The sequence below is a fragment of the Pygoscelis adeliae genome, unplaced genomic scaffold, assembly GCF_000699105.1.
Source record: "Pygoscelis adeliae isolate BGI_AS28 unplaced genomic scaffold, ASM69910v1 Scaffold232, whole genome shotgun sequence".
NCBI lineage: Eukaryota > Metazoa > Chordata > Aves > Sphenisciformes > Spheniscidae > Pygoscelis > Pygoscelis adeliae.
The window spans coordinates 293,405-306,684 of NW_008824473.1; the positions used below are offsets into that span (position 1 = coordinate 293,405).

Here is a 13,280-nt window from a genome sequence, read left to right on the forward strand (position 1 = left end):
TGAGCTTTTACATCTCATGGGCTAATGAAGTGCTAAATTAAGTTCAGGCAAATGACAGACTGTCACTCCACACATTACACAACAATGACAGGATTACTGTAGTAACCCTAGCAAAATGTGACTATCCCAGCAATGAATGAAGCAGCTTTTAAAACTCCTTTCCAGGTTTAAAACATGTAGGCACACGCAATCCACTGCTTAAAGTCAGACTATGGGATGCTGCTGTCCTAAAATTTGCTCATCCCCGTAAATGAAGACAGTCACAAGGTTCTGTGCAGCCTGCAGGCAACTATGGGACCTTGGATGCCACCTAAATGCAAGGGCTTGCTTTGTTTGATGGGTTGTTTTCAAGGCAAGTTCTAACCTCGAACACTTACAGATGGATCTTGGCAAGAACACACGCACATGGTGACAAAACATTCATTACCTAACACCACTTGCTCAGTCTATCATCTCAATTCCTTTCAACACCCCAGCGATGACGATGATGAGTGGGCAGTTTGCTTGTTTCTCACCTAATATACGATCATGCTCTGTGCTGGACCAGATTTGAGCCTTCCTTTTCCTATTTGGATTGAAGCCTGGCAAAGGCACTAGTTTCAGAAAGACATAAAAGCATGGCTCAATGGCATAGCTATCAAACAGCTGGCAGCAGACCCCCTGAGCTATCTGGGCTAGAGCTCAGGATCTCTGCGCTGCTCTCCTGGGCACAGGGCAGCAGTAAGCCAACATGCCCCATCATTAAGTGCAGCCAATCTTTAACAGAATGTTTTCCTCACCTGACCCTTTCTGTATGTACACCCATAGCACAGCAAGGAAAAAAACATTTGCAGTGCCCTGCAGATACCGGGCTGAGACCCAAATTGTGACACTGGATTAGCACAACTACTCCTGATACAGAGCTGAACGTGCTTCTAATGTGCTGAAAGCATGGCTGGTAGCCACATTCTCCCTGTGTCCCATGGCAGGAGACAATCACTGTAGATAATCACTGTGATCATCCACAATGCTGAGCTCCCCCTGCTACAAAACACCTCAAAGACAAGTTTTGCTCTGAAGTTCTCAGGCAAGGAACTTTAAATCCTCTCCTTCCCCTGCTCAAATGTTTTATCCTTGCAGCTAAGAAACTACACCTTTAAGGCCAATTTCAACTTCCAGCCAATAAGATCTTGTTACATCCTTTCAACAAATCATTTACCTTTCCCTCATGCCCATCTGTCCACAGAGCAGGCAGGTAGCAATGCACAGAGGTCACCTCCAACTCTCTCTTCAGTAATCCAAACAAAAATGCAGTCCAAAGCAGCTTTCAAAATATATTAATTCTGCCTGCACTGCCTGAGCCCTGTAGCACATTCGGAAAAACAGAATTGGCCTCTATTTTGACAGGCATCTAATTGCTAAGCTTCACTCCATCCTGGCATTAAACTTCTATTTATCTGAACCAGTGAAGGTGTATGTACATGTGCAAGCTAAGAGGAGGAGGAGGGAAAGGAATTTAATTTACATGTATGTTTGTGTATCGTACCTTCTCTCTTTGCTGGAGGATGCAGGATACCACAGCCGTCATGCAGAGCAGAATCTGCAGAATTTCAGGCAGGTACTGATGAATCAAATGTCCCATGTTTTTCAACACAACTTCGAGACCGTTGAAGAGGCTGTGCTGACGCCCAAGAGGCAGGACTTTAGCTAAATCCAGCTCCGACATACTTCGAAGCACTGCAGTCTGGCAAGGCCCTGAGATAGGCAAAGGGACAGCAACTTATCTATAGAAGCACCATGAAGATACCCACTACCAAAAATAATTTTCAATGAAAAATTGTATAATCTGGCCCTAAATTACAGTTCCTCACATTCAGCTTTTTAAATAAGGACAACTCCATGTCTCCATCTCCTGTGACACTCAGATGTCTCCCACTGCTACAGTATCACAGCACTTTACAACCTCTGTTTATTGCCATCATATTCAGGCTAGCCTACAATGCCAGTGATGGCTCATTCCTGGCCTGCTACAGCTTACTTGCACAGCTGCGGCAAGTCATTCAGTTTTTCTGACCTTGGACCTGTAAAACAGAGCAGTTGTGCTTTGTAACGGAAAAGCTCAGGGGAATCCCAGTCCTTACCAAAAGTTTACTTTCATCCTTTCAAGGCACTGTTAGAGACAAACTGAAGCACATAACAGTACTAAGCATATTTATCCTCCCACATCTCTACAGGTCAGGAAGTACCATACCCTCAGGTTCTACAGCCTGTACCTACCATTACTGAATTGCTTCACAGCTTCAAAGAGCAGATCCAAGAACATCTGTATCTCTTCTGGCAGTGAGCCGGCAAGAAATCGCAGAACGATCGACATGCGAGTGCCCGCTGAAGACTTGCCCTGTGTTTTGCTCCCTGTTTTGTTTCTCATTCTGCCATAGAGAATTCTTCAAGAGCCAAAAAGAGGTTGCATTAGCTTTCAGCAAACCATCTGTTTCCTAGCCTCTTATTTTGCAGGAGAAACTCCATTTAAAAATATTCTCTAGTGAGAACAAGCTGAGTGGAAGTCCCCCCTTCAGGGTCTCCACTGAATTACTACACATTGCCCAAAAACATCCCAGTGAAAGATCAGCTTCTGCTACTACAATGGAAGCTTTGCTGGAGACTTCAGGTATAAAACTAGAATACCTCCAGGCTAGCTTGAGGACAGCTACCACTGAAGAACCAACCTGCATGATAACTTGCATCACTGTATCGTAATAAAAATAAGTGGCAATACTCAGTGAACTGAAATGTACTCACAGTTCTCTGTAAGCCTTAGAAAAAACAGTATTTACGAAAATGCTGTTTTTAAAGAAAACACCATTTGCATAACACATTACATAAATGTGTTAATAAGGAAACCATACAGAACATCACAAACTAAGTCGTCAAACTAAACCATTAACCATACGTTTATCTCAACTGTTTAAAATGAGAAGCAGCAGCATGACATCTCTGCTCGTGGTACTTTGGCATGAAACTTTTAAACCCACACTTCATGACACACCTCATAAGAACAGGGATGAGATCTGGTCGATGCTCCATTTTTACTACTGCGGTCTCCTCAGAAATACTGAAATGGACTATTTCTTCTTTAAAACTCTTGTCCTCTAGTAGCCTTTGCAAGTTCTCCCTGAGAGTAATAAACATATATTTGAGGGCAGGTAGGGGTAATAAAAATAAACAGACACACATACATATCTGTATCTAATTACCTACCTATCTAATCTATGCTGTATATAAAATACTAAACTACTATGTTGCCACCCTTTTATCAAAAAATATTTAAAAAGCCAGCAAGTTCAAGCTAATTATGTAGGAATGTACCTCCTGGACACATTCTGAAGAGACTATTCAACCACAAACTACAGTTTTATGCTGCCACTTTCTCTGGGTGGTTATAAATCATCAGTACAAAAGACCTTTTTGAAAATGATGCAACTACTAAGCACGCACTATTCTGGGACAGAATGAAAGTGTTGCCATTTTCCTGTAAAGAAAAAAGAGACACTGACCAACCTCAAGACCTTATTTCCTATTTTAGATAGGAAATATACAGCTGGCTAAAATTAAAATTTATACATATGTCTTCAACAAATACAGGAAAGGCTCTCTCTTTGAGGCAACTGACCCCAAGCAGGATTCTGATATGACATCAGGCTCATTCACCGATGCTAAAATAATATAAAAGCTTTTACCTGTATGGCAGTAGATGAGGGTGTTTGTACGTCATTATACAGTCAAGAGCTATTCTCTGTACATTCTGGTCTTGATGGGACAGTAACTGCAAATGACAAAAGAAAGAAAATTAGTTCCTATCTAGAAGACAGAAGTGCTTACTGAAAATAGTGAAACAACCCAAAGGCTCCAAGCTCAAGCAGGTTTTGGACTAACTTATTAAAATGGAAACAGAATGTTTGTGTTGTCAATATAAAGCCAAGATGCGAATACATAACTGTCACTCATAAAGCAGACGTGGTTGCTTGTAGTTCATATATACTTTTCCCCCCATGTACATAGAATAGTTACAATATTTGTTTTTTCATAATTGTCTTTTGGACCACTGTCAGCCTGGGTTTCAACTTGCAAAACCAGTTACCAGTTGTCTACCTGGGAAGACTGAATTAAAAAGCAGACTACCCAAACCACCCCAAGACACCTGTATTTCTTTCCTGTGACAAACACAAAATACTCGTAAGACTTGATATGCAAAGCGTCACTGAGATTTGCCCTCTCTCGAAGATGACTCCTCATAACCTAGGCACTAAGAAACACAGATAATTTCCCCAAGCAGCATCCTTATCAGTTCTTCAGTCTCCTACCAAACAGCACAGGCTAGAATCATCAAAGGTCACTTTGCCACCACGTCCCTATGCCAGATGGACACACCAGCCATGACAATACATATGCTAAGACACAGAAACAGCAAATCAGTAAGCGATGAAGTAATCTCTCTTCTTACATCAGGCTGTTCTTCACCCACTGTTTTGACCTGTACACATCTGTTCAACATTTTCTTAAGAATACAGGCAAGCAAATACATGGACCAACTCTTTTCCTAAGCAAAACTCTGAGGTTGACTGAAACAGAGTGGATGTTCATCAGAGATTCTCAAATTTGGGGACTAATGAAAGGACCTTCCAACTCCCACACCGGGTGCCAGGTAAAACCCAGGGAACTAACTGGTTGATACCATGTAATACCGTTCTACAGCCCACTGACCACAAACTCAGAGAACACAAATTGGGAACAATTAGAGCAAACCTCAATGATCTGAACAAATCCACAAATCGGGAACCAACAAAACCCACTAAAATTAATGAAATACCCTTTTAAGGAGTATAGGATAGAGACTTAGAATCCCTCTTCAGAGTCATATTTTTGACAATTCCTTCAGGGAAATCCCTCAAAAAGGAATCTTATCAAACTGAATATTCTTCAAGAAGAAATTCTATTTTCTTTTTTTGATGCAAAATGATCTGTTGTTCACACTGACCATACTCTTTGTAGACACAATGCTGTAGGACAAGGATAAATCTCCTCGGGTCTTCCCCAAGCTTTGGATTCAAAATCCTCTTCCAGATCCTGCTGTGCAAGTGGAACAGACTCCCTCTACAGCCACTCCTCCACCTTGCCAAAGACTACTACTTGTCTGCCGCCACATCTGTTTGCGTGAGCCACTCCTGGCAAACTAAGCCAGGTATCTCAAGCAGGTCTTTGCTAAAGGGGCTCTCGTTTCAAGTGAAGCCTGCTAGGAAGTGCGCTCAAGGACAGCTCCTTTTCCAGCTATCATGGCTAGGTTCAGAAAACGACAGGTTTCTGCAGTCTCAGACACTGCATTCAAATAAGAATGAGTTCATTTATTAGCAGTAATTCTAAAAGTCAGCAAATGGCATCACCTGGGTATATAATGCGTTCAACTTCTGCTCCAGATACAACGCACGAGGATTCGAGAATTTAGAGAAAACTTGTAAATGGGCTATTAGTTGCCTGTAAAACAAAACAAAACAATTATTTTTTAAAATGACCAGAAGAGACAACGCTGCATTATCATAAACAAATGGGGAAGTTTTATTAAAATTTATTAACAAGAAAGAAAAAAGAAAATCAACACAAGAGGATCCCAAGTCTACAGGCCTCCATTTCAGAGACACAGCAAGAGGTATCCTGTTCCCACTCCTACGCAGCTCCTTCTAGATGTCACTTCACTACACAGAGAAGGCCATTTCCTCTGTAGCACTAAATGGGCTCAGCTTTTGATGAGAAAGGAATACAAACAGTCAGGATGCAGCTTATTTCTCTCTGCCAGCCCAGCCTAGAACACCAAACAGGTGAATTTACCTCTTTATTTACTTGTCCTTAACTGGTGCCCATTTCGCTCCTATCAACACGAAGGGCTGCATTTAGCCACAGACTGCGCTGGTCTCATGCCAGGCTGCAAGCACAGACGGCAGTCAGTTCCTCTAGAAGTGGCTGTGTCACCCCACATCTGCCCCACCTCCACTTTGTGGGAGGGGAAGGAGGTGACCAGGATAACGAAGGTGTGAGATCTCCTCTACAATATGCGCTGTGGGGCTGGCAGAGGCTGTCCTCATTCAGCTGCTCCCCCTGGTAGTTTACACTAAACTCTCCAGACATGCAGCTGGGCCACCCTCCCATGGCTGGGCTCAGCCAAAGGACGAGTACAACGCCTTCCAGCAACCCCATGCCGAGCTTGGGGCAGGTGTGGGTCCTCCCGCTGCCTCAGCCAGACCTCACGGGCCGCAGGGTGCAGCCCCATGAGAGCTCTCCTACCGCGGCACAGGCCTGACTGCATGAACTGTCCAGGGTGAAGACGAAGGGAGGTCACTCCAGAACTCATTAACACGTCTCCAGTAAATCTTTTATGCCTTTGTTACTGCTACCAGGAACTAATGTTTCCACTTAAGTACATGGACAGTTTGAGATGGAGGTTGGGGAAAAAAAAAATATCTTGGACTCTCACTGTATTTTAATTACTGCTAATTTACAGATACAAGCCAGAATCTGGGAACAAAATGAAACACCTATAAGACGCCTGGGATTAAATGACAATTCAGGTTACATATCAAATACTCATCGTGTTCCAACATGTAAGGTGACATTTGGAAGTTCTCTGTCATTACAAGGACCATCCTTTGCAGAAAAAGTGGCAAAATACAGATCTTTGTGATGTATTTGTAATGGATGTTTGACAGAGGTCATCAGGGTAAAAAGACTCCAGTTAGAGAAATTGTGGGGAATTCATAGAGAGAGTCACTTTCTCCATGTATTTAGCACTGCAAACAATGACATTACAACAGCATGTAGCTTCAGTCTAAAACACCACCAAATAAAAATCTTTGTCCCTAAGAAGACGACCAGGACCAAGACTTATAACAGGTAGGCAATGGCAGAATCCCAGTATTAAAATAATTAAATGAATAGTCTCATTTTTGAAAGTGTTTGGCAATGCCCATGGTTTTAAAAGACCAACAGATACACACAGAGAAGCCAGGGGAATACAGGTACAATGGCCTCCAAAAACTTCAGAATGGCTTCAGAATACCACATAATTTTTGCTTAAAGTAACACAAACCACAGACTGTCAGCAGGTAGTGAGGTAATGATAAAGCCTGGGCAGGGTGTCTGGATGTTTAGTACTGTGCAGGCAGAGTTTCTGACTCTAAAGTGCTTATAATCCATTGAAGTCCAAGCAAAAGAAGAAAAAGGAATATATATAAAAACATAGCTTTTATTTCAACATGAGCTCCTGAATCTGCCTTTCCATGAAAGGACTAGCAAGGGAAAACTAAAAATACTTACTTAGCAGCAGCTCTTCTCGTTTTCTTTTTTGGTAGTCCTACAGTAATTGGTTCCCCTTCTTCCTTTTCTTCTTCCTCCTCCTCCTCCTCCATAGCAACATCATTCCCCTCTTCACCGGGTATTTCTTTTGCTGCTCCTGTACCACTAGTTTTCTTTCTAAGATCCTGAGATGGAGCCACTAATGAATCTGCTGGGTAGTACTCGTTTCTGTGTTTAAAAAAAAAAGAAGGAAGGAATGAAGTAGCATAGCATTTTTCAGGGTTTCAGGGCAAGAACAACAAAAACTCCACAATCCACCATTCTCATTATTAATGGCACTCTGTCTTGGGACACTATATGGCTAAAAATTCCCAAAGAAGCGTACTTCAGCAAGTATATGCTTCTTTGCCTACAAGTTGCAGAGATATAAGGCAGTGACCAAATACACTAAAGGAGACTGAAGGTACCTGGTGGAGAGGAGAAAAGAGACGTGAATCACTGAATTACTAGAGGTCTGTAAAGAGGTTATGTGGAGGGCATGGGGGGTTGCGTTTGCTCGAGTGGGCAGATGAACAGCAAGTATGGCAGCGTGAGAGTGAGGAAACTAACCTACTACACTATGGTTCAATTTTTCCAGGAAGGCAAGCAAAACATGGGTTTTCTAATCATAGAAAAGGAGCATCAGAAACCTTCCCCTGCTATGAGATCACATCTACCCCATGTGCATCATACTATCTGATATGTGCACACGTGCAAGCGCACCACTGCTCTCCCTCCAGGGGCAGGAAATTGAATCAGCCTCTAACAAAACCAGTATTTTCCCCATCTTGGGGTATTGTATTTTCATTTAAAAAAAAAAAAAAGGATTTCCACTGAAATCACTCCCTAATGAAGTAATAAGGCTGTGACAGTGGCAAGTCAATAAATGAGAGACTGAGCAGCAGAAACGTACTGCCAGTTTCATCTCAGCCTGCTTCTTGTATGATGTTTCTAACAAAATCCACATTTCAATCAAAAGGTTATCTTAACTGGAAACAGACATCTCATCAGCCATGCATTCAGGAAATAAAGTCTATAATGGGATAGCCATAGACTTAAAGCTCAGCAACACACTGAAAGCTGAACTCTCAACTGAAAAAACATCTTACTTACCTAATAAATCTCAAAAGAAGTGGGGAAAGTTCCCTCGACCTAGGCTCCACTCTGTCTGGAAACTTATCCAGTGCTTTCCACAGTAGAAAACGGAAGTTTGTGTGGTCCAGCCGCTCGCTGCAATCTGTTCTAGTCCTCAGCTGCTCCAGGAAGATGGTCCCCACCCCTCCTTCTGGTGTCTTCTCGCTTTCAGTTTCAGCAATGCTTTCCTCCTGTTCATCTAGTTCATTTTGCAGCTCCATTTCTACAGAACAGATGAAGAAAATCTCTTCAGGTTACTTCATAATTACCAGTAGCAAGGTATCAGTCCCCCATTATAAAAGTAATACTTTTGGTGACATGTACCTGTTTAGACAACTGTATTTAACACTGACCTGAAAGACCCGCATTGCTTAGAAAGTATTCTAGGATGCTTTACAGCCCTGATGTGTCTCAATTAATCTCAGTTCTCTTGAATAACAGAGAAGTCCACAAATGGCTGCGTGCTCATGGCTCTATCGTGAAATCATAGATTTCATACACCCATAGGTAAACCTCAAGAGCACACTCAATAAAGACACTGTTTGTAGGAATTCCACTGAATCAATCTATGGAGCAGAAAGATGGTCAGCCCCATTATACAGGTTTCGTCATTGTTCCTTGATCAGTCTGGGCAGAGCCAGCCGTAAGCAGGGACAAAACTGCTGTGTGGCTTCCCACAACCTGCAACTCCCTCCTGTAACGCAGGGGCCTTTTCTATCTACTTCCTGGTGTTTAGGACAGAAGGAGACAGTTTTCTCCCAAGCCTCTCCATTCCTTCCCTGGATATGATGCTGGTAGTCAAGAGCCCTGGTTCTGAATTCCCCCATCACACGTAAATTTGGGGCACATAAAAACGCAGTCATGTCATTCACAATTAGCTCTGTCACTGTCATAACAACGTTTAGGAGCCCTGACTTACCAGCATAGGTAGCAGCCCTCTCCAAATGTTCATATAAGACCTTCCAGAACTGTTTATTCTCCATTTCCTTTGCATGAGAACTAACAAAGCATAAGGCAACATGAAATTAAAAGGAAAAAAAAACACCAAAGTCATGCATCACTAGGCAAGTTAACAACTAACACGATCAGAGGCTTTGATCATTGCTTTAATGTGGGTGTCCGAAGACAGGACATCTGCACAATACAGCTGTAGCACTTCCTTGCCTTTACTCATGGATCCCAAATGTCAATTGTTATTAAAATAATCTGGTTGTATCTTATGACTTCAAATGAACTCAAATTGAGAAAAATGTTCTCAAGCTTTCTACTGACTTCTGTACAGTAACATCATATAGAACCAAAGGAAGAATTAGCATGGACATAACTTTTGAAGAGCTGGTTTAATTTTTTTTTTATTAATTCACTAGTTTGAAGGGGAAAATCCCATCCTTTTTAATCATACAACAGAGGGGAGAAAACAAGAAGATAAAGTCAGGCTGAAAGCAGACACTGATTTTGGTATTTAGCTCAGCTGCCACCATGGTAAGTTTTCCCTAATCTTTAGTAGGATTTAGAGGTTTTCCAGTAAGGACAGAAAAGTCAGAGACAGGAAAACTGAGAGGGACCTTCTTGCTCCTTTAAGTATTTGTGAAACACTAATCAAATCCTGCTACCTTTGACTCAAAACTCTGATGCTATTTGACTATATTTGTTGCAAGTTCCCTTTAATAGTAAGAAAAATCAGAAACTAAGTTAAAAAGTAAGAGTCTACACAAGATGCCATTTATTTGAGAGATCAAATTCATTTCAGAAGATTTCACGTGACAGTTCTCATGCACAGATCTCTGCAAATCGGACATTTTTACCTCAGCTTTTGTTCACAGAACAATGGCAGGAATGTTCTGTGAGACAAGCACAGATTGCAGCATTCAACCGCATATACTCACGTTATGAGTTCAATTACAGGATCCCAGAGAGGGCTGAAGTTAATATAAAGCATTCCCAGTAAATACCGAAGAGGCACCTAGAATGACATACAATACCATCTTGTTGAGATGTAAAAAACAATAGTTAAAGACCAACCAACCTCCTCTAACTTTTCTTCCTCTCAAAGAGGAAACTTTGATCAAAGAAGTTCTCAGAAGTACTACAAGTAATGAAGCAAGTCACACACATCATCATTCCTTGTCTCATAGCTGCGTGAGGAAATCTACAGCCCATTTACTGTAAGCTGCACTGAGATCTAGTCACCATACCTACATACCATGAATGTGCAAAAACCAGTTCAGCACAGCAGATGATCTGGATTGCCTGCCTCACTCTCGAACTTCAGGGCTGCCATAGCAGCATTAGGGACCTCAGAAAGAGGGAAGTTTGCCCTGAAGAGTCTTCATTGCACTAGGCCTAGAAGCATGTCCTCTGGACTGGCTCCTTGCTGACCTACATGCAGTAGGACTGACCTACAACCCTTCCTCACAGGAGCTTACAAGTCAAGGTAAAAAAGTTATACAGGTACAGCAACAGCCACAAAAATAACAAAAAAAACCCCTCCCACCAAATCCACGATCATTCAACTAGTAAAACTGTGACCCTTCCAACATCTAGAAAGTGAGGTCCCCTTTAGCTCAGTGGGAGTGGAGATTCAACAGTCACAGGCATACAAGATTTTCACCCTGCAGCAAGATCCAGAAGCTAGGCTCTCCAATGGCTAATGGGAGTCCTACCAACGTTCAACCATGCTGAGGGTATGGCAAGGTCATGATTTTAAATTTGCTCATGACTCACTTCTCCCCAGAATCATTTGCCTTCCTTTCCATGATACCAAAATCCAATTAATCTTGTTGTGGGCCATTTATCTGGATACCACTGTTGTTCTACTAAATATTCAAGGGAACACAATAGTCCCAAGGACAATGGGAGCTGTGATCCCTATTAACAAGTAAGTTTTCTAAAACCTAATCTGGGAGATAATTAATTTTTTTATGAACTCTTATTAAAAACTCTGCAATCCATATGACGGAATAAGAACATTCTCTTGGAATAAAGGAATGTGACAACTGCTTTTTGACAATAACTACTTACCTCCTGCAAAGATCCACTTGGTATTGCAGACTGCACTATGTCACATCTTAGTTTCCTCAAATGGAGGAGTTTCTCTCTGTAATCATTCACTGTTGCTGGCACAAGTTCTGCTTGGAGCAGTATGGCAAATACTGGCTGGAGCTCCCCTGAGCCATCACCCTGAACAAACAAGTGACATGCATTTTGTTAAGAGTATCCTTTTCTCATTGAAAGGTATTTCAACAAAACTACACAGAGTTCCAGCCATTTTGGATCACAGAACAAAGTCAAGGGATTTGCTCTGGTTTCCACCGCTTAGAGATAAAAACTCACACATTTGAAAACATCAGGAGGCAGGGGGACAAAGAGATAAAACTGGAACGTGAAAGCACAAAAGCAGAGGACAGCCTCTGCCAGACACATGCTTTGTTTCTGCAAAGTGGAAAACAGTTCACACACAACATCACACACAGATAGCTTTCAAATGTTAAATGAGAAGTTTTAGCCCTACCTCTATCTGTGTAGAAGATGGATTCTCAAAATGGTTTAGAATTCGAACAGTCAATAGCCGGACCTATCCAGGGTGGAAATATGCGTCAGAAGCATGCAGGAGAATGCAGGCTACACAGCACACAAACACACCTACAGGGAGGTGAATGTTTTGCACAGGACACTGATTTCACTAGGTTCCTCCTAGAGTTGAGAAACGGATGAGCTCCTGTAGTCTAGCAGGCAATTCAGAATGAATACATCAGGTTCCTGCTCTGGTTTACCTCTAGGGAAGAGGCAAGCCTCTCAGGGCTAAAAGTTAACCTCTGTTAACTATGCCCCACGGCAGCCTCTTAGAAATGGACACAGTCCTAAACAGATACTGTGGAAGTAATAGCTTTACACAGTCTCATGTTTCTCCTTTCAGCCTTTGTCATTTCACTTATTTACTTAAATTATGTCATTAAAATACAAATTATCTTGCACGTGCTGAAAAAAGCAGATTACCTTGGAAACACCAGTGGAAATATTAGGATGCAACTTCTCAAACAAGTCCATTAGGTTCCCTTGGGAAAGGGGTTCCTGGCAGCCACACAAGGCCAACCTTGTGTAATAGAGATCAGCTAACAGCAAGGCAGAGGGGTCTGAAGGGAAAGTGCTAAAACAATGGAATGTTTTATTAGCATACAGAGAGCACTGCAACAATACAGATATTTGAAAATAAGGCAGTAGTGACAATAACAATATTGAGAGAAAATTCCACATGACTTCAGACTCTGCTGGCACCAGCAGGTCTGTGAAGTTAGATTTCACCAGCACGCTGGCTTGCAGCCTCAAAGCCCAATTACCTATGACAGTCCAAGAGGCATGAGATTCCTCCTTTGTACTAATCAGGCCTGTCAAGCTGGGGCTAGCAGGCTGCACCCACACACACACAGCTGCAGAAAACAAATCTGCATAGGTCAGACAAGGGCTACTGCTGTTGCCCACGTGTCCAGCCAGTGATCAACAGAAAAGAAATAATCTGGGCTTAGGTGAGACACTAGGAATCCTGCCAGCCCACAGGGAAACCTCCTTCTAGTACCTAACATCCCTTGCACCAATTCAGTTTCACATCCCCAGCCCAAAGCTAGCAGAAAAGCATTAGACTGAAGCTCGCTGCCAAGACTTCCTGCTTGATCTGGGCAAGCTGTTTCATCTCCATCATGCCTCAGACATGGGCACCATGATTTCCTAACTGAACAGGATGTTTTGAAGCTCAAGCCACCAAAGACTTGGAGATGCTCCAGCCCAACAGT

The 13,280-nt window shown here is 42.3% G+C and overlaps 1 protein-coding gene across 1 annotated transcript in view; it reads right to left on the minus strand.

The window, feature by feature from the left end:
* Window positions 1-13,280, minus strand: part of UTP20 (UTP20, small subunit (SSU) processome component, homolog (yeast)) — a 68,622-nt gene that overhangs the window by 35,902 nt on the left and 19,440 nt on the right. The window contains 12 exon segments of the mRNA XM_009321338.1: window positions 1,526-1,734; window positions 2,257-2,423; window positions 3,026-3,151; window positions 3,717-3,802; window positions 5,418-5,508; window positions 7,342-7,548; window positions 8,473-8,716; window positions 9,413-9,492; window positions 10,380-10,456; window positions 11,515-11,673; window positions 12,005-12,067; window positions 12,490-12,640. Coding sequence (XP_009319613.1) covers window positions 1,526-1,734; window positions 2,257-2,423; window positions 3,026-3,151; window positions 3,717-3,802; window positions 5,418-5,508; window positions 7,342-7,548; window positions 8,473-8,716; window positions 9,413-9,492; window positions 10,380-10,456; window positions 11,515-11,673; window positions 12,005-12,067; window positions 12,490-12,640 — 1,660 coding nt within the window.